This window comes from Protomyctophum parallelum (genome assembly GCF_964188405.1).
Source record: "Protomyctophum parallelum genome assembly, chromosome: 9".
NCBI classification, from domain to species: Eukaryota; Metazoa; Chordata; class Actinopteri; order Myctophiformes; family Myctophidae; genus Protomyctophum; species Protomyctophum parallelum.
In genome coordinates this window covers 27,137,461-27,163,142 of record NC_139706.1, presented here as the reverse complement: position 1 = coordinate 27,163,142, position 25,682 = coordinate 27,137,461, and the positions used below count along the sequence as shown (strand labels likewise).

At 44.6% G+C, this 25,682-nt stretch overlaps 1 protein-coding gene across 4 annotated transcripts in view; it reads left to right on the top strand.

Annotated features, from left to right (window-relative positions):
- The window catches only part of robo2 (roundabout, axon guidance receptor, homolog 2), a gene marked incomplete at its 5' end in the record, with an annotated part of 328,032 nt that overhangs the window by 261,171 nt on the left and 41,179 nt on the right, over positions 1-25,682 (top strand). For 3 of the 4 annotated variants that reach the window (XM_083772814.1, XM_083772815.1, XM_083772812.1), the window contains 9 exons: positions 1,798-1,946; positions 9,133-9,257; positions 12,213-12,384; positions 15,469-15,674; positions 16,950-17,031; positions 17,232-17,397; positions 17,881-18,047; positions 19,853-19,974; positions 21,832-22,063. In XM_083772814.1, coding sequence (XP_083628940.1) covers positions 1,798-1,946; positions 9,133-9,257; positions 12,213-12,384; positions 15,469-15,674; positions 16,950-17,031; positions 17,232-17,397; positions 17,881-18,047; positions 19,853-19,974; positions 21,832-22,063 — 1,421 coding nt within the window. Of the gene's footprint in view, positions 1-1,797; positions 1,947-3,181; positions 3,194-9,132; positions 9,258-12,212; positions 12,385-15,468; positions 15,675-16,949; positions 17,032-17,231; positions 17,398-17,880; positions 18,048-19,852; positions 19,975-21,831; positions 22,064-25,682 lie in introns of all 4 variants that reach the window. The other variant, XM_083772813.1, reaches the window with a different exon arrangement.

Sequence of the window (25,682 nt, the reverse complement as noted above, 5' to 3'; positions counted from 1 at the left end):
GGTCTTGAGCTGTGCTTTAAAAATGTCTACAGAGGCTGCCTGACGAAGGTACAGTGGGAGCTTGTTCCATGCCGACGGCCCGTAGAAGCAAAAAGCTGCTTCCCCGTATTTTTTTGTTGCCATTCTTTTAGGCAAAGCGAGCAGGCCAGCAGTGGAAGACCTTAGGGGGCGGTTTGGGACATATTTAGGCAGGCAGTCATGTAGGTAGGAAGGTGCGAGACCATTGAGAGCTTTATACACAAGTAAAATAATTTTAAAATCAATCCTAAAAACAACCGGAAGCCAGTGCAGTGAAGCCAAAACTGGAGTAATAATATTACTCCAGTTTTGGCTTCACTGCATTATGTTCTCTCATCTTAGTTATAGTTAAAACTCTGGCTGCTGCATTTTGGACAAGTTGTAATCTGTCAGTTGTTTTCTTAGGCAGTCCTGAAAAAAGTGCATTGCAGTAATCAAGCCGAGAAAAAACAAAGGCGTGGATTAGCGTTTTTGCATCGTCCAAAGACAAATAGGCTCTGATTCGTGCAATATTTCTAAGGTGAAAAAAGGCAATCTTGGTAACATGATTAATGTGTGAATTAAAATTCAATTCAGAATCAATAATGACCCCCAGGTTCTTTACTGTACTGTTACTTTCTACAGTCAGGTTGCCAAGTCTGCTTATTATTGATTCTTTCTGCTCACTAGAACCGATTATGAAAACTTCTGTCTTATCCTCATTTAGCTTGAGAAAGTTCTCACTCATCCAACATTTGATGCTAGACAGACAGGTCAACAGCGGGTCTAAAGCACAGGGATCATCTGGAGCCACAGAAAGATATAGTTGGGTATCATCAGCATAGAAATGAAAATTGACTCCGTGATTGGTAATGAGTTCACCCAATGGCAGTATGTACAAGGAGAATAGCAGAGGGCCAAGAATCGAGCCCTGTGGAATACCAGAACTGATGTCGTGTTTGTCTGAGTCAAACTCAGCTAGATTGACAAAGTAACTTCTGTTTGATAGGTAGGAGGAAAACCATTCCTCCCAAGTGACAAACACAACACACAAACACATGTATTGCATTATATGGTGGGAATATCACAACCTCAATGAATGCCCTTGTTTCAGCCAAGATGTTGGTGGTAAATTATCATATACTGGTATGTTATCCCCACTCCAAAAATAGTGAATTAGTGTGGGAACATTTGGGTTCCCCAAAAGATATGGGGTCATAGTTTCAGGCATTAAGCTGTAGCAGGTCTATAGCTACTCTGTCAAGCAAAGTACCTTTTTCATTGTGTAGCACTGTAAAGATACAGTGCATTATGCTCTCCCAAACACACACACTCCAGACTCACAGACCGCACGCACGCACGCACGCAAGCATGCACGCTCGCTCGTTCACTCACTCACTCACTCACTCACTCACTCACTCACTCACTCTCACTCATAAACACAAAGGAACATCTCATGAATATTGGAAGAGTTTGGGGGTTCCAGTTGAGAGCATGCCTCTCCCTGTACTGTGTGTCATTGCTAAATAATTGATCCACCTTATTCCAATCTCCCATTGTCAAAATGAACGGTTGGGTTTCTAACACTGGTAACTCTGTTCACCTCTCAAGGAGAAAATGCACTTCTCATGGTTGCTGCCAGATACCTTAACATGCTTAGCTTCACTACTGTACCAGCACATTTTTGCCAGTGGGACATCTGAATCTGAATTTAACATCTAATATCTGCCTTTTGATGCTGTAGATATACGGACAGATACAGAATCCGGAATCTCATGCTTATTTTTTCCCTGTCGGCAGGTATGAGATCAAGTACGATAAGGAGGACTACCTGCTCCGGGTTAAGAAGGCCTCGACCAACGATGAAGGCACGTTCACCTGTGTGGCAGAAAACCGCGTGGGCAAGCTGGAGGCATCCGCCACACTTACTGTCCGAGGTAGGAAATGCCGTCGCCATGCTGTTGTTTCACATTTAGCTCACACAACAGCCAACACAAAGGTGTCATCATGGGCCATTCATTGAGCTCATGGTTGAATACTGTGCGACCCTGACAGACAGTATAACCTATGAAGCCTCCTGGAGTTCCAGCAGTGCTGACTCTCTTAAGCCGAGAGAGATGTGGACAGTCAGTCTATGAATACATTTAATTATTTACACTTTCAAGTGCAGCATCGACACACATTGCCTCCACCCCCCGCCGCCACCTCCCCTCGCAGCGGTTGGGTAGCCACGCTGTAACCACCCAGTCAGCAGTAAAGCCATTTCACAGTTTACTGGTGCACACCGACAGGCCTGTGCTCGAGGTTCGCAAGGTTAATAAAAACATTCTAACCATAATCTTTTCTCTCTTGCGCTACTCTTCTGCCCATTAGATCAGAGAATTCAAGGTCTCTGTGGAGCGCTTTAATGCCACACAGCAAGCCGAGGGCTGACTTCAATTTTCAGCCCTTTTAAATACTGGGATTTATGTGGAACCTGCTTTTTTTTTGGTTTAGAACAGAGGCTCAGGTCTTGGCTGAAGAGAGGGGAGACAGATAATCATACAGGGAAATGGTCACTACTTGTGCGGCGTGCCAACACATTTTAATATGGTCTCAACTGCAGAATGTATCCTCCCTGCTAGACCACTTTAGTCTTATTATACTCATAATACTGGAATATGATATCTAGCACCAGGAATATCTCTCTTATCTCTTTCTCTCTGGCTTTCAGTTGCTCTATGCATCAGTGCTAACAATGAACACACACCTCACCATGCTACTACAAACACACACCACCTGTAGAACTGTACATTTCATATATGCAGACAGAGAACATCCAATAGCATATTTTTGCATCTGGAGAATAGAGAGCAACTCCCCTGAGAAAGCTATGCTTTATATTGTGCAAAATATTCGGCCACTGGGGGGCACTGACATTAGGCTTTCTATGGCCGTCAGTGTAAGGTAAAGTAAAGCTGAGGCAAAAGTACCAATTGTAGGAAAACCTTGTTCTATTGGATCATCTCTGTCATTGCTTACCCTGTTCTGGAAACACAACATATCATTCATTCTGACTTATTATTTATTTTGTCTTACTTTATTATGTTTGTTCTGTTCCCCTTCTTTGTTTGTGTGTTTGTACGTGTGTTTGTTCTTGATTTGTTTCTGTCGTGTATCCACTCCTCCATTGTTGTGTCTCCAGCTCGCCCTGTAGGTAAGTGGTCATCATCCTTCTGATCTGCTCCCATTCCCATCCTCCTGCATGTGCTCCCCATACACACCTCTGCATCCGACTGCTTGACCACCACTGACTGTTAAGCACACTGTAACATGCTGTATACTTGACTAACATGGCTGTTGTAATGTACCTTAATGTTACATCTTGTTAACTCCCCAAAATGTCGAGTGTTTAACGGTTACATTGTTGTTGTTTTTTAGATTTGGTTCTTGCGTGCCTTCTCAAGTTCACTAACCAGGAATATAAAGATTTTTTTTTAAAATTATGACAAATTCTCAGCTTTGTAGAATATATACTCTGTCCTTCACTATTTGTGGACAAGGCCAGAAATCTGATGATGTCAGATGTAGACAGACTCTCATCTTCCATAGTTATTCCGCTGCTGTACTGGGACCCTGCTTAACATGCACGTCTTGAGGCCATCTGTGGACTTTTGGCGCGTGGTACACATCGCTCAGATCTGTGTGTCTTGGACGGGCTCATTTCCTCCGAACCCCAAGACAGAGACAGGAGATCTCACTGAGTGTTCCAAATAGATGTGAGAAAGACAAGGTCAGAGCCATTTGATACACTTCAAACTGTAGAAATGGAGAGTGAAGGGGGGACATCTGGAGGAAGGAACACGAGATAGCGGAGAGAGGAGAGGAATGCAGAGAAGAAGGATATGGGGTTATTGGTTAGAGACCGAGGGGTAGGGGTTGGTTAGAGACCGAGGGGTAGGGGCTGGTTAGAGACCGAGGGGTAGGGGTTGGTTAGAGACAGAGGGGTAGGGGCTGGTTAGAGACAGAGGGGTAGGGGCTGGTTAGAGACAGAGGGGTAGGGGCTGGTTAGAGACAGAGGGGTAGGGGCTGGTTAGAGACAGAGGGGTAGGGGCTGGTTAGAGACAGAGGGGTAGGGGTTGGTTAGAGACAGAGGGGTGGGGGCTGGTTAGAGACAGAGGGGTAGGGGCTGGTTAGAGACAGAGGGGTAGGGGTTGGTTAGAGACAGAGGGGTAGGGGTTGGTTAGAGACAGAGGGGTAGGGGTTGGTTAGAGACAGAGGGGTAGGGGTTGGTTAGAGACAGAGGGGTAGGGGCTGGTTAGAGACAGAGGGGTAGGGGTTGGTTAGAGACAGAGGGGTAGGGGCTGGTTAGAGACAGAGGGGTAGGGGCTGGTTAGAGACAGAGGGGTAGGGGCTGGTTAGAGACAGAGGGGTAGGGGCTGGTTAGAGACAGAGGGGTAGGGGCTGGTTAGAGACAGAGGGGTAGGGGCTGGTTAGAGACAGAGGGGTAGGGGCTGGTTAGAGACAGAGGGGTAGGGGTTGGTTAGAGACAGAGGGGTAGGGGTTGGTTAGAGACAGAGGGGTAGGGGCTGGTTAGAGACAGAGGGGTAGGGGCTGGTTAGAGACAGAGGGGTAGGGGTTGGTTAGAGACAGAGGGGTAGGGGTTGGTTAGAGACAGAGGGGTGGGGGCTGGTTAGAGACAGAGGGGTAGGGATTGGTTAGAGACAGAGGGTAGGGGTTGGTTAGAGACAGAGGGGTAGGGGTTGGTTAGAGACAGAGGGGTAGGGGTTGGTTAGAGACAGAGGGGTGGGGGCTGGTTAGAGACAGAGGGGTAGGGATTGGTTAGAGACAGAGGGGTAGGGGTTGGTTAGAGACAGAGGGGTAGGGGCTGGTTAGAGACAGAGGGGTAGGGGCTGGTTAGAGACAGAGGGGTGGGGGCTGGTTAGAGACAGAGGGGTAGGGGCTGGTTAGAGACAGAGGGGTAGGGATTGGTTAGAGACAGAGGGGTAGGGGTTGGTTAGAGACAGAGGGGTAGGGGCTGGTTAGAGACAGAGGGGTAGGGGCTGGTTAGAGACAGAGGGGTAGGGGCGTCAGAGACGTTAGAGACAGAGGTGTAGGGGCGGAAGTCATCACGGTCTTGACTGGCAGACGGAGCCCAAATGCTGCCACAATGGCACGACCGAGGTTGCCAAAACAGCAGTGGCCGTCCCACAATTGTCATGAGCTGTCAGCCTCCGAGAAGATGGAGGAAATTACACATTCAGCCTGCCTGTGGGAAAGAGACAGTAATTGCGTAGACTTCTGAATAAAATATGATTGTGTGTGTGTGTGTGTGTGTGTGTGTGTGTGTGTGTGTGTGTGTGTGTGTGTGTGTGTGTGGGGGGGGGGGGGGGGGGGTTGTCTTATATGAATGTATGTCTATCTGTCCATTTGTTCTCTTCTCCGAGTTTTGTATGCTGTAACTCCCCCCCGCCATACCCGGGGCAGATGTGACTTGTCATGAATTAAATATGGGGGCCTGATCATGCGTTTCCTTGGGAGGGGACAGGAAGGAGCCTCTCACATGTCGTTAAGGGTCTCTGAATCAAAACAGGACCCGTGTGAGTGAGACATGTGAGCCAAGCTGGGAAACCGACTTCCTGTAAATGTTTGACGGGTGCCTTGTGTGTTTTAAGGATGTGTCTTACTGTCTTACACACATCCTTACACAATGTCAATCTTTTTGTTTTAGATGTATATATTTCTTACTAGATAGGAAGGAAGGTAGACAGTAAACCATAGCATGAATCAGGATTTAATCACTTAAAACCTATGCAGGCCCCTAATGTTTTTGCTCTACACTAAAGATCTAAGGCAAAAATTGCCGATAGCCGAAAATCTGCTATTCTAGAATAGGTACACTTAGGATGGTTAAATAATTGTAGTTTAAAGTATATTAGAAAAATGTAGTCCATGTACGTATGGTGTTTGGCTCGAAAAGAGAATTGCAGTTTCTACTAGTCGAGTCAATCATTTGAATTATTGACCATGGCACTTGATAAAAAAATGTGGCGCTCCACATTTTTAGTTGGCTACAACAAAACACTGGGGTATGATTTAGCCTTGCTAAGGTCACGGTTACAGATCATAGAAAGAAATAATCATGTGTGTATACAGAAGAATAAATAATCATGACACGTTTGACATGTTTGTTATGATGATACCTTGGTTGTGGTGAACATAAGCGGTAAGCGTCATCGGGTCCCCAGCTAATAAGTAAGCAGTTGTGAACAAGTATGGCCCGGCCTTATGACCTATCTATACTTTTAATATCTATGGTAGGAATACTACGTGCGCGTGTGTGTGTACTGGTGCCACAAGTGCCTAGGAAACAAGGAGATGAGGAGAGACCGATAAAGATAAGTGTGAGAAAAGACTAATTTGGGACTGTGATAGATGTAACAGGCGTGAGTGGTTAGCGGTGATGCAATGTGTGGGATGGACTGACCAGTGAGAGAGAAAGGAGGAAACGGTCTTTGCCAGACTGTGATTTAGGAGGGCTGTTTCAGGCCCAGAAATGCGAGAGGCGCAAGCTAACTAAGCTGCAGAGGGCCAAGTGGGAATGCTGTAAATCTGTAGCCATCTGCCTCATTCCCAACTGTGTGTATCTTTGACAAATACATACTCCCAGAAAGGGATTACATGGAGAAATCAGCCCAATGGGAAGAGATTTCCCTTACTGGAACCAGCTGGCTTGACAGTTCAAGGACTTAGACAGCAATCAAAAGAAAAATAATGAATGTAAGATGTTCTGCGACAAGTCTTTTATTCTTTTTCAGATTCAGATTTTGGGATGTTCAAAACAAACAAATCTTGCATCTGATCTGTGATCATAGAATTATCTTTGTCAATTAGAAATAGAAGTTTGATTCTTCAAATAATATATTTAATGCCACAAATCTGATCCACTCTGATAAGGATTAAAAGTTTTGAACTCTTTGGCCTCGACTTTGTTGTGATAATATTCAGTATTTCTCATGAGATAAATATAGTTCAGATTTACTGTTTACCAAAACAAACAGTACCTGTCATTAAAGGAGAATTACGGACCAACACTTTTATTATATCCAAGAGTCGTAGAGGTAAAAAATACATGACTCCATCCCCAGCGCACCGCAGCTCCGACCGTGCGCAATGGGTCTTAGGATAAATCGGTCACAATGAAGATCACGACACTGACCTCATCAAACCCTGGAGAAGACATGATAATCACCTAGATCTGCATATACAGTATGGAGCCGGCCAGCAAGTCTATATCTGACCTCACGGACAACACGTTGATCTGACCTCATCATACCCTTAGAGCTCCATATATGGAGCTGTCCTGTTCTGACATTCCATATGTTGATCCTTTCCCCAACCGTCCTTCCTTTTCGATGTCTCCCTTTTGACTGATACCTGTCCATTCAAACTCTAGACAGGCCCACCCCAAAGTCATTAGCGCAGCCGGCGAAAACTAGAGTTCTCAACAGGCTCTAAAATAAAGGCCCGGCCCTACCTGGGCCCTCACTGGACTGGCCCGAGGCCCTGCCTGGCCTTACTAATTTGCACACATTTTACGACCTACAGGGCCCAAAAAACGTCAATTTAAAAAAAAAGAAAAAAAAGAAAGGGTCCATATATGGGCATTCCCAGATGCTGTTTTAGCGTGACCACGCCTTCTTAGTGGTAAAAGTGGTCTTAGTGGTAAAATCAGATTACGGTAAGAAAAGCACAGCCAACAAAACATCTCATCATAGGTCTATGAAAGCTGGACGGTTTATAAAGATAGATTATGTAAAGTTCTCCACTTTCAGAACAAATTGTTGGCACAAAGTGCACTCTGTACTGTTGTGTCATATGTTTCTGAGGTACTCTATACCATCGTTCAGTTATGATTCATCACAAGTTATGAAAGCTGTTTGCTTGGTGAGGTGGAAATGGAGAGTGAGGTGCTAAGATTGTCCCTGCTAATGGGGGAAGGTCAGGGGACCTCAGAGGAACTTCTATACTGTATGTGTAACCTCAAACCTTTCTCGTGCTCAAATGTATTGAGCTCAAGAGTCAAAGAGCTGTCTGTTGCCCTGGCTGCTAGATGGAACAGCCTCCCTTTCGTTTGATACAGCAGTGAATTGGCTGAGACAGTTTAACATGCAATTTCAAAGAAATATGGACATTTTCAAACCAAGTCCATGGTCTTTTAATGAGAAATATTTGCTTGAGGTCACATGAAAATAGAAAAGAGCTTTCTTTCTTTCTAAGACCCCCCCCCCCCCTCTAATTCGTTAAAGCACCTTTCTACCTTAAGCCTTGATCTGAAGTACTGAGCTACTTCTGATCTTTTTTTTAAAGTCAGCTGCTCTCTGATGCCCAGTAAATCTTACACAGTAAAATGTGATGGTGATGTCTCTAGACATGCACCTGTGTGTCTGTCTCTATACTGTAGATAGATCTGGATGTCTTCAGGGCATGGCTGTGTGCCTCTGTGTTCTAGTCCAACCTAAAGGGTGCTGTGTGAGCGAGGCGCTTGTCCCCCTACAAACATGAATGTAGACGTGACCGTCATTCATTCAGCCTCGACCTCACCTGGATGAATGCCCCCCCCCCACACCCCCGGTAACCATGGAAATGGCAGTCATGACAGTCCTTAGTGTACATATTTTTCCCCCTCTTTTTTTTCCTCTTCTCTGTTCAGAATGAATAAAGCCAACGATCAATAATGCTTGCATGGAAGCTCTCTACAGCGTTCCCATTGTTGATCTGGCTGTGTGGTACAGTGCTTGTTCTTGCTTGAAGACCCTGCACCTCCCAACCCTGTTGACCTCAATCCCTGAACCTTTCATTAGAGATTCATTCTCATTGTTTACCATATGGCTGCTGCAACTATCGATTCACTTCTTAACGATTATTTATTCTATCCATTACCTTTTGCAATTAATTGAATAATTCAGCAGCAATTATACGTCACTGTTTTTATTAAAGGTTTTTTTGAAAACCGAAGAAATTTCATTACCCCCCCTCCTTTATTTATTTATATATTTTTGATTAAATTATATATTTATAATTGATTAAACCATTTGAGTTCGGTTTCACCACTATTAGGGATTCATCTTTTTTGGTAACCTTTTTGCTCCCCAGCGGCGCCACAGTTTGTCATCCGTCCAAGGGACCAGATAGTGGCCCAGGGTCGTACCGCCACCTTCCCATGCGAGACCAAGGGGAACCCCCAGCCTGCTGTCTTCTGGCAGAAGGAGGGAAGCCAGGTAAGAATGCCAAAAATATACTGTACTGTACTGTTACTGTACTGTGCTGTGCTCTGTATACTGTATTGTAGTGTACTGTGCTTTCTACTGTACTTACTACTAATCTTCGAGAAATGACAGTTACCGTGTGGGGGTCCTCGGAACATCCAGACCCCAGGAACACGCCTTAAGGGTGCCGGCCCGGTTCCTCATGTCCGAAACGGTCGAGAAATGACAGAGTTACTGTGTGGGGGTCCCTGGGGGGTCCGTGTGGGGGTCTCCGGAACATCCAGACCCCCAGGAATGCGCCCAGGGCTCGTACTGTATAGTGTACTCTATGCCACTTTACTCTGTGCTTTACTCTACTGGCCACTTTAGGTGTTCCAGCTGTCCGTGCTCGGACACAGAGACAGACACACATACATAGGGACACACATGGCTGCGTAATGGAGCGGAGGCACTGCTCAAAAAGCTGCATAGGCATAAGATTTATGTCCTACCCGGAATTCAAACCTGGTTCATGCGAGCGCCAACATTTCTACTGCTGAGCAAAATTTCAAGCCCGTTTGGCGTTTGGGAGATATTACACTTTAGAATACGTACGCGCGCACACAATCTTACAATGTGAGAATTCATTAGCTTCTTATCTGGCAGTATTCTTTGTTTACTTCATTTTTTGTATTATCAGCACACAGCGCTTAGTTTGTATTCGCTTGGCAGCATCTACATTTCCTCAGTGTGCTGCATGACTGTTAGTTTTCACACTCTTCACTTAGTATCTCTCTCTCTCTCTCTCTCTCTCTCACTCTCACACACACACACACACACACACACACACACACACACACACACACATACAGAGGCACCTGAAAAATTACTTTATCTCCGATCAATATCGGTAGAAGATACACACTGATACACCTCTGTTCAGAGCAGCTGCCAAACGGTAGTGTGGCTGGCTGGCAAAGCGCTAATCAGCTCCCTCCCTGTGACCTAACGCTGATAAGAATGATCCTATCCCTCACTTTGTACAGATAAAGCCATTGAAAGGCCTGGGTGTCCTCACAATGCTCCACAACACTGCCAATTAAAGAGCCTGTTGGAACTTGTAGATGAACCAGAGATACCATTCAGCTCTGGCTGAGGGTTCAGACATCTACACACGCACGCACGCACGCACACGCACACACACACACACACACACTAGGCCCCAAGGGCCTAGAGTTACACCAAAGTGCTGTTCCAAGGAGCAAGATATATACTTACGTTACGTGTTCATTCAAATATTTGTTGCGTTAAACACATGCCTACATGTAAGACTCACAGACACACAGTGTGACCTGTATGACTCAGCGCTGCATGTTGTGAACATGTTCTACTTACTGTACTAGTGTTACTAGTGTCCTATGCTATCTCTACATGATTCACATGTTGTGAACATGTTCTACTTACTGTACTAGTGTTACTAGTGTTACTATGCCATCTCTACATGATTCACATGTTGTGAACATGTTCTACTTACTGTACTAGTGTTACTATGCCATCTCTACATGATTCACCGTCTCCTGCGGGTATGTAACTGTCCTCTTCTACCCCGGACTTGAACCTGTGCTGATATTTTTACCACTGAGCTCATTGAGCCTGCCTGCTTGCTCAGGGGATAAATTGAATCTTGACCATCAGGTCAGAATGTCAGATGCTGTGTGAGATATGACCTGCTTTGACATGATCTAAATGCCTCACTAGAAGAGCAGAGGGACAAAATACAACCAACCCAATTAATATGTATCATTATTATAAATGTAAAAGTTCTATTAACATACACAGATTTATACTGAAAACATATCATCCTTAAAGCGGCACTATGTAACTTTTATGAATAAAATGTCACAAAACTGCTGCTAGTCACATTTCTCTGTGTTTTTGAAACATTTTGAAAATAGGGAGAGAACAAATTAAAGATAATTAAGCCCAGTAATTATGCGAGAGAAAGGCCTTTCTGTCACACTTTGGGTATAATGAGGTGGACATATATCAGTGCGGAGGTGGGCAGGGCATCATTAAAAAAAAGACATAATTTGGTACATTAAAGTCATTAGGTGTAATTGAATCTGGCTAATGTATTTCTTTTCTGATCCTCAGCTTTGAGGAACAAAGGACAAAAACGAAATGAATGGAACAAAAGAAAAGTGTGGGATGAGGGGAGAGGGGGGGTTACTGAAGAACAAAAACGAAAGTTGAAGGTGAAGTTTTAGCCAATGTCAACAGCCTTGCCTCAGGCTGTCACAAGGCTCTGATCACCTCTCATTACCACCCATCACTCCTGCTCGTCTAAAGATAAACTGTATTATATTCACTAGAAGTTTAGCTCAAATGGTCTCTGTGGGCAAACCAAAACTCCCCAAAGCCATCATGGCGCTGAAGCAGAGAGGAAAATCTAGCGGTACCAGGAGTCAGAAAACTCTGGAGTCTTTGGCTTGGCCCAAGTATAAGTGGCTTCTGTTTTGTCAAACGGAACCCTCAAATCCTTTGCTTGAGCCCTTTTTTTTTTTTTTTTTTTTTAGATATTTTTTTGCGGCTTATGCCTTTTATTGGTTTTTGAAGGGACAGACAGTAGGCTGACAGGAAACGGGAGAGAGATGGGGGCATGACATGCAGTAAAGGCCGTGTCGGGCTCGGGAGTCGAACCCGCGGCACACTGCGAGTCGACTGGATCACCAGTCGGGTGCCCAGACGGTTACGCCACTGCCTGGGCCGAGCGCTTAATTTGTTAACCCAGTGAAGGATGGACTTGTTTGAAAGTGTGTGTGTGTGTGTGTGTGTGTGTGTGTGTGGGTGTGGGTGTGGGTGTGGGTGTGGGTGTGGGTGTGTGTGGTGTGAAGGAAGTTTATTATGAGTGTGTTCTACTTGGATATTTTCCCGGTGATAATGGATGCCTTGTTCTCACTAATCGACTGTGTGCTGCTCTTCCTGCAGAATCTGTTGTTTCCCAACCAGCCCCAGCAACCCAACAGCCGCTTCTCAGTGTCGCCTGGCGGAGACCTCACCATCTCGTCTGTGCAGCGGGCAGATTCTGGCTACTACATCTGCCAGGCCCTGACCGTGGCTGGCAGTATCCTCGCCAAAGCTCAACTGGAGGTCACAGATGGTGAGACACGTTACCTTCTCCTAATGCCAGCACACTAAAGCCTGAGTTACACATGGGTGTGTGCTCTGTCGCTCGCCCAGAATAGCAGCTCTACAAGCTTGAGCTAGTACAGTAGATCTGCTAGTTGCGGTGCACGACACCGGCACGTACACTAAATACAAAACAACCTTAAAGGACCACTTCACCCATTTTCTAGTCTACATACAATAGTTTCATGTAAGGGTCCTCACTGATGCTCATTATAAAATGCTAGAACATTTGTCTACTCAGTCTGTGTCTCAGAGTAGGGCATCATCGGTAGGCAGGTTTTCCATTTCGGACTCTATTTCAATAAGGATGAGGCTATAGTTTCTATGTGCCTTTTGGGACACCTGTTTATGATATAACTGTCCTTATTCCACCAATGAGACATGAGCGAGTAGACGGTCATTGTGCCATCTAATAATGAGCATTAGTGAGGACTAATTATATGAAGATAAAGCTGAAAAGGGGTTTAGTACTCCTTTAAGTATGTGCCTATTGCCTAAACGCTACTGACACTGACTGCGGGTGCAAGAATTCACAGAGATACTGAATACTTTACTTCATTTTGGCTTTGGGTATTGTTAGAGGAATCTGTTTTTGATGGGCGCTAGCCCCTCCTGTGCCCAGCTTTGTGTGTTTGTGTGAACCCCGTAGCTATAAGGATTTGATTGGCTGAGCACGGAATGTTAGGATAAAACAGAAAAGATAAGACGGACAAGTGAGGACGCCAAAAGTGATTGGCCAGAATGTGATGATGTATATGATGTATGATGATAAGAGCGCCCCTCACTTCACTTCTACTTTGTAGTTGAGTTTAACCTTCTTTCCCCCTCTCTTTTCATTTCACCAATAATGACATGCCCAAAATAGGGAATAGTGGTTAAGCATGCATGCATGGATGCATGTGCATGTATATGAGTAAGGGGGAGAGCAGTGATTGATAGAGTGAGTGACATGCTTGTCTGTGGGATGAATTATGATGAGGTACCGGGAGGTGTGGGAGTATGTAATCTGTTCTGCTGTTGAGACAGGAAGCTTAAATGTAAACGCCCATCCGCATGTCTAGTGCTAACCGAAAAAAGGACCTCAGACACACTTTATTTTTGAGGGGTGCAAGCCCCTCCTATATTCAGCTAAAGTGTACATTTTTGTCCTGACGCAAACATTAAATGCCATTGACAATGAATGGAGCATTTACGTCATGTGTAGACGAGCAAATCATTGATTGACAATGAAAACATAAGATGTATGATGATAACGGCGCCCCTCACTTCACACGTTGTGATGTTTTTAAATCAAGTCTGCCCATACAACATCAAGAAGTTAAGTTTTTGACCTCCAATCCCTTGGTTTGGTCATTAAAGTCATGGTTTGTTTATTATACCTATACGCACGCACGCACATACACACACACATCCGGAATGTGTGATAGGAAGACAGAGGGTGTTGGGCAGGGCTAAAAGGACAGTAGAGATGAGAGGAAAAGGGCCAGGGTGAGGTCATGGCCACACCTGCTGCAGCCTTCAGGTGATTTAGTGTCCCTGGGGGACGTGGGAGGTGGGGTGCTGCTGGCAGCCTGTGGGTTCAAGGCCATCAGTAATGAGAAATTCCTGGTCCAGACAGACACCCAAGGCCTCCGTCAAGCGCCTCCTCCGCTTCCATCACTCCATCATAGTCTGTGTACAAGACGCATCTACTCCCTGGACCCCGCAGTCTCGGTGGGCGTGCCTTTAATCAGGACATATCATACCTTACTGTCATATTTCCTGAAGGAAGGAATGCATTGGGAGTCATGAATCCGAGCACGGAGTATCATTAGCGAAAATGAGTCTCCTTTACAGTTCAGACTATGTAGGTTGAAATGAAAAATGTTTCATAATGGCTTTGTGAATCACGCAAGGTGATAGCAATGACAGGCAGAGAACTCCCTGGGTGACGGGATGGGATAAGGTAAAATATACAGTAAAGCCAGCCCAATAGGGGTGAAAGCTTTGGAAGCTATCTTGGTTTGTGTTATGATTTACCGATAAATGATTCTTCATGATGAATTTGCCCACCATTAGCACTAACAAAAACATACCACAGTGGACTAAATTAGAGTTGAAATATTATCATTGGATTGGACTTGGCTCGCAGTAGTTCATCCAGTGGTCTTAAATCAGTACACTCTGACCTTTCTTTGAAGTCTACCTAAAGAGCAGATAATGAGAAGAATTGCCATTGTTTCCTCCTCTCTGACATAGCTGTGAGAAGAGAGGGTATGGTGATGTGTTGAAAGGTTACTGAGGTAGACTGGGTAATTAGCCCCCGCAGGTCTGCCGTCATTAATCCATACCTTCTAATTAATGTGGGCCCGGTGATGCCACTGGGGCGCCACATTATTCAACTCTAAATGTATAAACTGCCTGTGTGCTACAGCGCTAACTCACAAAGCGAACACCTCTGACACTTTTCACTATTTCACAGAAGGGCCCCCACGGGCATTCCTCGTCACATAAATGAACATAATTCATTCAACGATTTTAACGTGCTATTGCTTTTGCTTAGATTTTCAGAGTCAACGTATCTAGTTGCATTCAGGGTGCCCATCTCAAGGATGGGCAATGAAGAAATGTACCTCACTGAACTCGAACTTGAAAAAGCATTTATTTTAACTACTCTGAGTCAGTTGGCCAGAGTCTTACCACTGCACTTTAACCACAGAGTCGGTGTATAAATACTTTATATGAGTATCCAGGCAGTAACAGGAAACTGCTTAGCATCCCTCTGCCACATCAATGAGATTGAACCCCCCCTCCCCCTCCCCATGCTTCCTGGAAATTCTTGCTACTAGTCATTGTTCTGTGGTACGATTACAAGACCTACTGAGAACAGCCTACTTTATTAGTCAACCACATCCCTCACTCACTTTTTTATAAGAGCACTCAAACGTGTATTTTACAGTCGAGCCCATTATACCGAGGTCTGCGTCTATCTGAAATGGATGTCGGTGTCAAATGGATGAATTGCTTTGAGTGCCGCTGTCATCTTACTCACCGACCCTCTCTCCTGTGTCCCCAGTGCTCACGGACAGGCCACCGCCCATCATTCGCCAGGGACCGTCCAATCAGACTCTGGGCGTGGACAGCGTGGCCTTGCTCAAATGCCAGGCGTCGGGCGATCCTATTCCTTCAATCAGCTGGCTGAAGGATGGGGTCAGTCTGCTGGGCAAGGACCCACGCATGTCCCTGCAGGAGCTGGGCAGCCTGCAGATCAAGAGCGTCAAGGTGAGGCCCGGCGCTCTTCCTCGTCTTAAACGGCAGTAATTCATCAATCAATCAATCAATGCACTGTCAAATCCTGAGTGCTGTTTTAAGAGATTTGTACAATCTCTTAGTTACAAATGGACACATTAACACTGAGGATTTTACTGTGTGCATGTTGGTTTGACTTAAACTAACCTTCTGGACTTTTCTGTGCAAGCATTCTGTGAGCAGATATTTTTATTTTGTCGGTGCAACCTCCCCATTTCCTACGTTCCCTGCTTTATTTTGTGTAGACATTGCTCAAGTATGTATCACTGCGGGGTGCTAGCTTAGGCAGTCCAATAGGACATGGCTTAAGTGTAACTTAGATGGACACTGAGAATCATAATGCCTAAAGAGATGAATAGAGGGTATTGATCTTTGCAAAATGCTAGATACTATCACTTCAGTATCACTTCAGTCACTTGACGTGACAGCTAAGACGAGGCTCAGCTGTGCAGCGCTGAATGGGGTCCAGCTTTGGGTTGGAAACCTGCACGCACACACACACACACACACACACACACACACACACACACACACACGCACACACACACGTTTAGGGTAGATTGAATTTAAAAAGCTCACATCCTCCTTTCCCCACTCTGAGGTCTCAGTGGAATATCCATTATGCTTGACAAAGCTGCCGACCACTGACATTTTATTTAATAAATCGAAGGAAGGCGCAGGGACGAAAACCAACAAACAACCAAAGATCCTAAGAGGGATGGAGAGACAAGCCGGCTGTCATCGGTCCAGGGGGTTCCAGCAGCCCACCCTAAATTAATTAGCTCGCCTTTGTTGTGGTCGGCAGGACAGTGGGGAAATAAGGGGGTTGGGTGGGAGTGATGGAGCGGTGGCGAGTAGAAAATGGATTTCATTAGGAAATTAGCGTCAGCACTTTGAGGCACTCACAAATGACACACAATTTGGCCAGCACCAGAAAAGCCCATGAAGAAGTCACCCCTTAGCTTTTCAACCTATCCCTGATTGGAAGATCACTTGTACTCAGTCATTACATCTCCTTTTTGGATGCACAAAATTAAATGTCCCTTTCATTGAAAGTGTTATTAGGGGGAGTCATTTAACTTGAAGTGTGTGTGCGTGCGTGTGTGAGCGTGCGTGTGTGTGTGTGTGTGCGTGTGCGTGTGCGTGTGCGTGTGTGTGTGTGTGTGCGTGTGTGTGTGCGTGTGCGTGTGTGTGTGTGTGTGCGTGTGTGTGTGCGTGTGCGCGCATTCGTGCGTGTGCGGTGTGTAGCTCACAGACTCTGGGATCTACACATGTGTGGCTGCCAGCTCGAGTGGGGAAACGTCATGGAGTGCATTCCTGGAAGTCAAAGGTACAGCAAAGCATATCGCAAATTCATGTATTCTATTCTAACTAAGTAACTGAATACATAAATAAATACTGTATTTCCTCGCTCGTCAGCTCTTCTTGGTCACCACAGAATGTGTCCCTCTTCGTTTTAATACAAGTGTATAAACGGTGCCAAATTGACCCAATGGATTTGACTCGAGTACCACCTCTCTTTCCGTGCAGAATCTGCGGGGTTGGTGGTGATAAAGAGCCGCGATGAGAACGAGCTGCCCGGCCCTCCCTCCAAGCCTCAAGTCACCGACGTCACCAAGAACAGCGTGTCCTTGTCCTGGCAGCCAGGACTGGCTGGAGCAACCCCGACCGCCTCCTATGTCATCGAAGCCTTCAGGTTCGCATAACCAATGGCACATGCCATCATTCACCTGTTGTTAGTGTTACCCATGCACACTAATATCAAATAGAAAGATCATTAGATTTGGTTATTAGACTTTTAGATAGGCAATTGTAATTTGTGTTTTTAGTAGCACTTGTATTTTTATTTTTTATGTGATCAAGCTGAAATGCTAAATAAACATACTAAACTTAAAAAAGAAAAGGATTGCACTCTTTAGTCAAATCAAGCTGTCAAGATATGACATTGCCACCTGAGATGTGAGTGATTATGTAACTTGCCCTGAAATATGACCTTAACCTTTATGACCCAAAAGTGAATCATCTCCTTAGGGCAACCTATCGATCATTCCCAGCGATTTCCATGAAAATCCAGCCACCATTCGCAAATTATTTTACCTGACAAACAAGCAAACAAACATTGGCGAAGGTATGGGGTTTTAATGTCTAACAGTTATCAACCTTTTGTCTTTCATTGCAGTCAGTCAGTGAGCAACAGCTGGCAAACAGTTGCAGATCATGTAAAAACCACCCAGTTTACAGTCAAAGGGTTGCGGCCCAACACCATCTATCTTTTCATGGTCCGAGCAGTCAACACCCAGGGCCTGAGTGATCCCAGCCCCATGTCTGAGCCTGTCAGAACACAAGGTACACTAACACACATGTCTGTGTTTGTCGAATATGTTTAATTATCCCAAAACACATGATAATCTGTTTTCACTGTCATGATGTACAGTTTGCTGAGTTGGGTAGTATAACGGCACTACTATTTGAGTACCTAATTATTAAAATTTTGAATCAAAGAAATAATATTCTCTGTTGGTGAAGCTTTCGAAAGAAAAAATAAACGAAATGGCGCACATATGGGGCACTACAGCAGTGTTTAAACTGCAAATGGCCATAACTCTGACCATTGCTCTGGTCAGCGGAATTAGCCCTTCGCTAAATCCCACCCCAAAAAGCGCATTTGCCCAGTGCATAGCCTACTGCAGGCCTGGTTGACTAGATTTAGAAGACATTTTGAAGTTTTGCTTCTGAAATGATCCATTATTTATATGGAGAAATCCCGTCATTTAACATGCATCTCAATGGGTGCAGCCAAAGGACAGCTTGACCTGTCTCTTCGCTGCTAATGTGCCTATTGAGACGGCCTAAAATCTTGTATTTTAAAATTGCCCTGCATCCCGCCCTTCTTTTAATCAGTTAGACTAGCAGTACCGTGCCAAAAAATGTGATCATCAGTATGTATTTGTGTAATACAGTACTGTAGTTATCAGAACTCCTCAGCAGCATTCATTGAGCAGCTACATTGAGCAATCACAGAACTTTGCAGGTCAAACTCTCCATCTGAGGCCAGCTCATTAGGGCTGCACTTAGGCAATTATGTAAAATAAACGTGTCTACGTTTGGAATGCATAACTCCATTAGCGCAATCCCTGCTATGTTAATGATCATGACAGGAGAGAATGACTGTGTCTAAATCCAAAGAAAATTTGATTAAGGTGCCTGACAGACCACAGTCTCCAGATTACATTGATCTGATAAGTCCACTTCCAAAATAGCCCTGCAACCTTTGGCTAAGCGCCGTCATATGCAAGCCAGCAGTCTACTGTTCCTTGAGAGTAGGGAGTCGTTTTTTAATAGCAGCACATCTCTCTCTTGCTCAGCGGGGAATCTCTTGAGATGACACATAGACATGTTTATTGACAGTGGCAGTCAATGAAGATGAATTGATTTTTCATGTCTTCTAAACTGCATTTGGCCTGTCTTGCTCCATTAGTGTGGCCTGTGATTCATGACTATGTTCTGTTGTCTGAGTGAAGCTGTTTTGAAATATCATTTCCTCTTGTGAGCTATTTGCCATACCCTTTTCACTTAGTAAATAACTACAAAATATGTCGCTGGTGTCCTACGCTTGTAGATCTACTAGAAGAAAGTATAAAGCAAGCATCAGTATAACATGCACTGGGGTTTTTATTCCCTTTTAAGTCAAAACAAATGCATGTGCAAAATGGGAAATGAGCTGGAAAATAGTGTCATACAGTAGTGTCCATTAATCTTCTCTCACTGTGTCCTTATGTCTAGGGTTGTGCATTCAGAGTTCATTCATTTATGTGGTTGTTCAGCCAGGACCCAGTAAGTGCAGATCTAAAGGACTATTTGGGCCAAAGTTCTTTCTTTTCTCCAAAGCAGACAAGAGACATTATACAGAAACAGAATGAGGTCATTTTAATGCAGATGAAGCTGCTTCTTTTCAAAATGAAGTCATGAGCACTGGATGTAAGCCTCTTTGTTGAGTTTGATTGCTTCAGTCATTATTTTAACAATACCACTTTTGATGGACTAAGGCTTATTGTAAGAGTTTCTGTCTGTGAAACTGTGTGAAAACGGAGTCCTCTTCTCTCTCTCTCTCTCTCTCTCTCTCTCTTTCTCTCTCTCTCACTCTCCCCTAGATATAAGTCCTCCAGCTCAGGGTGTGGACCACAGGCATGTACAAAAGGAGCTTGGTGAGGTCATAGTTCGCTTGCACAATCCCGTCGTCCAGAGTCCCACAACCATACAGGTTACATGGACAGTAAGTATTGCTCTTATTGGCCAATTATCAGGTGTGTTGCATACATTCATTATATTTGACTGACAGACAAGTGTCTGCATTCAGAGTAGACCTCTGTCTGTACAGCTCAATTCCATATTGAAAATACTTGAATATAGGAAATCAATTATTTTAACTCTCATGCCTTTTATTTTGCAACCTTGGGCTGTTACTGTAAGTCAAAAGTGTTGTAATATTAGGATCCATCTGTGTTCCTTCAGGCTACTATTTGTTTTATGTCAGGAAATTTGAGTCAAGGTATTCTGTAAGGCTGCAGCTTTGAAATATTGTAATTGCTAACTTGAAAGCACACAAACATCAAACAGCGGAAAATGCCTTCTCTTAGTCTTAGCAGCGGGGAACATCAAAAGATGTGTCAGGGACATCTGGTTTCTCATCAATCATCCGTACATCTTTAGTTAATTTTCAATTAAGACAACAGCTTTGCCCAGATACACCTAGATTGAAATTAATGTTTAATAGACACCTTTGCAGATCAGCACTTTGAGTAGAGCACTGGAGCAGTGAGACTATGCATCATTCTCCTTCTAGTGCATACTGCACATACTTAGAGTGCACACATGAATAGCTTGTCCCTCATTACACAAATACAGACAAACTATACCATGTTTGCCTCACCATAAGGACATGCATTTCATGCGACTGAGATCAGAACCGTGATCTGAACTAAAATGTGTACACGAAGCACTCTTGTCTTGCCCATTTATTAAGGGTGACTTGTTTACAGTTTTTTATTTACATACCGGTAGTCCCAGTTTTTTATGCAGAAGTAAACAACCAAACTAATCAGTCAGTTGCATGTATTTATACACGTAGCATTTAGTGGCATGACACTCCGGCTTTGTTCATTATATTTGGCTTTCATTTTTAAATAAAGCACATTAGCACCATTTAGCAGTTGTGACATGTTTATTGACCTCGATAATAATTCTCACCCCAAGAGTTGCTGGCTAATGCAATGCTAAAGCCTTGCTTTATGAGTGTAATGTGTAATCAACACAAAACGCTGTAAACTAATCAATCAGGTCTCATTCAATAAACAGAGCGGCCACTCTCAGAAAGCTTTTATATTCCCAAATCATTCCATTAATTAACCATACGTGCGAAGTAGGGAATCCATTTTGCTGATTTACTTTGGCTACACAGGCGAAACACAGCTGCTTAATATCTAACTTGCAAGCCCCATTCACTACTTTTCCTACTGTTGACAAGCCATTGCAAAGAGTTATGTCACCCTCTTCTTCTGTATAAATGCAACTTTCCTTAATTGTCTAGCTAAATGGGCTCAAGTTTCCTGGGGAGGGTCCTTGTTGTTCACAGCTCACATCCCTTTTGTCTTCTCTATGGGACATATCTGTCATTACACATTCCCTGGTGTGTATAGTCTCTTCTGTGTGTGATTACTGCTGCATGACACTCTGCACTAGGCTTCAATATGTCTTTAGTTGGCATGCATATAACACCTGAGACGTACTATAATGGTAGGCTACATGTCCTTAGCGGTTGCACAGCAATCTTTATTGGGACATGAAACTCTTATGACGGGCGCTGGGACTGTGAGGCAATGTCAGGGTAGTAATTGAACTGACTGTGTCGAAGCCAATGATAAAATGCCCATTAAAACAGTAACAGCCTTTAAAGTAGAATGACGCAATCCTAAGGAAGAAAATAGGTACATCTGTTATACATTGTTTTATGCTCTGCCGTGGCTGGATATACGGGTTTGATCGCCATCTATTTTAGCGCCCATACCCTTGTTTCTCATGTACTGAACCTCCTTGTCCAATCCTGCCTTCATCCCATTGTGTTTCTTCTCAGGTGGATCGTCAGTCGCAGTTCATCCAGGGCTACAGAGTTCTCTACAGGCAGACATCGGGACTACCTTCCCCAGGAGCCTGGCAGACCCAGGACGTGAAAGTCCCATCCGAGCGTGGCGTGGTCCTGTCCACGCTCAAGAAGGGGATTGTCTATGAGATCAAGGTCCGCCCTTATTTCAACGAGTTCCAGGGCATGGACAGTGAATCCAGGACAGCACGCACCACAGAGGAAGGTATGACAAAAGGATTTATAGGGAATAAAAATGTATTTCAGGGATGCTGAGTCAAGGTGTGGTGGGTCTTGCCACACACAAGTTTGGCATGACGCTTTGACACACGTCCCTGTAGGCACCCTTCATGGCAAATGCTGCCATGATACAGTAGGTTTTTAATGTTCTTTTCCCCATTTCATTTTCTTTGACATTGAAGCGTGTGTGTGTGTGTGTGTGTGTGTGTGTGTGTGTGTGTGTGTGTGTGTGTGTGTGTGTGTGTGTGTGTGTGTGTGTGTGTGTGTGTGTGTGTGTGTGTGTGTGCGCGCGCGCGTGCGTACATCAGTGTTTTTCTGATGTCCTGTCCACTCTTGCCAGGTACACTGACCTTTCTGCTGTGCTTTTCTTTGTTTATGATTGGTGGTGTTATCGTCAACTTCCGACTAATACATCACCCTGCTGCCACAGGCCTGCGCTGTGATTAGACGCAGCACTCTCTTGCTTTTCTGCCGTAGCCTGTTTCATAGAGGCTTTGACAGCCACAGAGGGACACGGCGCACAAATTACAATGGCAGACGCACACACACGTTCTGTTTTCTGGGTCCCTCCACCATTGTCGAATTCTGATTAAACTATGATGATGTCATACAGTGTATTGTCCAAAAGCCCCATGTTCAGAAATTCTACCCACTTATCTTAGCATTCAGTAACTGAAATACAATAGAGCTGTGAACTGAAGGAAAGAATGTACGTACATGCTCACAACATTTTGCTAAACCGCAAATACAAACTACAAACCATTCCTACAGAGGACACAAGCCTGTCTCGCTACGTCTCATACTGGAGACAGTTCACATCCTGCTGAGTTGACAGGCCCATTTATTTCCTCTTTTCTCAGTAGGGACCATATCTCTGGTGGTCAGCTTGTGTATGCAATGCCGCACGGGGGATGGGAACTGCCATTACGTTACAGTTGCCCACACACGCACTCTAACATACATACACACAAACACAAACCCACACCAACACGGCTCCTCTTCGCTAAGCCCGCCAGCACACCTGCATGTCCCCCGCTATTACCAAGGCTGATAAAGCTCCCTGCATCTGCTCCTCAGAGAGCTCGACCGCTTTCTATTTCTGTCACAGCACCGCCGCCACTGTGGCTGGCCAATAGCTGATATACAGTCAGACACACCGCTCCGGGCTCCTCTGAGACGCTGGGACTACAGAGCAGGGCAGCTAGATGGATTGGGAAGTGTGGTCCAGAGAGTGATTAAAACTCAGGGTGTCCATTAGCTAACACAATTAGATTGTCTCCGGAGCAGGTCCAGGGAGGACGCCAGGCTGCTCTCTGGACTCCACTGCTGTCTCCTCCACTTTAAAGCTTTAAAGCCCCTGTTGATTTTCTTTCTCAACAAACTGCATATAGGGTACGGTTGTCGTTCCAGATTGACCAAGTCAGATCTGGTGAAGGCGGTGTGACGCAAAGGTGAAACCACCTGTTAATGTTATCCACTACTGCATCTATCAAATCAAAGCCAAAACAGAATCAATATCAGCTTTATTGTCACATCACCATTTTAAGTAAAATAGTGGGTGAGCAAAGCTTTTACCACAAACTGTACAAGTGAAGGGCTTCCCCTGTATGGGTCCCCATGTGCTTTCCCCACATCAGATATTGACAACCCTTGCCTTTTGTTTTTTGTTTTTTATTACCACAAACTGTACAAGCAAAGGTCTTTCCCCTGTATGGGTCTTCGTGTGCTTTCTCAGGAGAGCCGATTTGACAACCAACTAACTAGCCAACAACTGCCCCTCCAGACAATTGGATTAGTATAATCCTACATTGTTGTCACTTTGTGCTAAACTTCACTTATTTCTTTTAAAATAGACATTGGTGATTCTGGAATTACGGTAGCACTACAGGTTGGCACTGGAAAACATGCAACGGCTACAAAACTAAAAATACTGGATGGAGGTTTTTTCTTTTAGACATTCTCTCACTCTCCATGTGGAAAGTGAGTCCCTCAGAGATGATAAATGGAGTAGTGCTGTGATCTCAATCTTACTGACGGATTGTCCACTAGAATAGCCCATATCTATACTAAAACAATGTTATGCTCTCCAGAGTTAAATGATATTTAAAGTTTGCATTACTTAAGTCCACACATTTAGAGAGTATGTAGAAGAATTATTAATTTGATCAACGTTTGCCTATTATCTCTCCTAATGGTGCCACATCAATGCAGCATGGAATTGCAGTTTTGGGTCTGAGAGGCTAAATGTCATCAAATGGTGGTCCGTGGCTCAAATGCTGAATAAATAATGAGCTTTGATATGAAAACGGTTGAAAACCACTTTACTGAAACATTGCTTATTTATAGTTGCATTTGAGTAGCCAATGGTGTTTCACAAATGGCTCAAGTGTAGAGCGAGCTCAACAGTCTGTAGGATTTGCAAACATTTTGCAAACAAGGCCCACTACTTGTCTCACACCACTCCATGGCTCATATTAATGCTGGATTAATACAGCATGGCACTGTCTATGTGCTGGAAACAGCGGGTCACATTTCTGCCTACCATCACTTCACTAATGGCTCTATTAGCTCAGCCCTCAGGGCCCCTAATGAGAAATGTGCGTTGTTTAGCGCAAATATGCACGATAATAAGCTGCTAAATCATTCATAACATTAACTTTGAATGACATTGTCTTCGATGGCTGCCACGCACAGCCGTGGCACCTGCGTCTAATGCGGCGAAGCAGGATTTAGAGCACATTTAGTTGATCTGATGCTCCCCTCGCTAGATTGTTTATAATCTGAGCCAAGGTGTTGCATTCATCACTGGTACCCATTCGTCTTCCGCCGTGCCAGGGCCTTTTGGCTCTCCGCGGGTCAGTGTGGCCAATCGTGCTGAGAGATGAGCACAGATTTGTGGGGTGACACATGCCATTTTGGACGGGGGCGAGGTGAGGGAAAGGAAGCCTGGGAGTAATTGACCTGTCAGTATTTGGCTGCCGCGCTGCTCTCCTGTCAGCCACTGGTGGGAAATGAGAAAACATTATTTCTAAAACGTTACTTCCAGTCTGCCGTCATTTATTTTTTCTACTCATACCCCCTTGTGGGGTCAGAAGATTGCCGCTATCAGAATGACAACTGTGAGGTTAATGAAACCTTGTCTCCTTTCAATCCACTCTCTCAGGACAGAGCCCACATACACTGTGAAGCCTCTGCCTGATCCTCGCCCACTGGCTTTAGTTCCATCCGGTTGATCGATAGAACCGGTCAATATGTTTACCCAGTCCAAGCTCCCAAAATGCATTTCTTCATATTTCTCTCACGTCTGAGGCGTGTGCGGGCCTCATCCTATAAGCCTGTTGACCCACATGCCAGCCTGGCTGGGTTCAATGCCGGGGAGTCTTAGCTTTGACTGAGAGCGCTTGAGGAAGCCTGTCATTCTGGAAACCAATAACTGTACTGTCTGAACAAAATCCAGCAGGCTGGAGAATAAAAGGATATTAAATCATAGTTGAAATACTAAAGATAGGCTTGATGTGTCAAACTTGTTATGATTTTTGAAGCAAATCCCAATCTAATGAGACATTCTGACTGTCTAGAGCCACCTGTGGCTTCCCAGAAGAGGG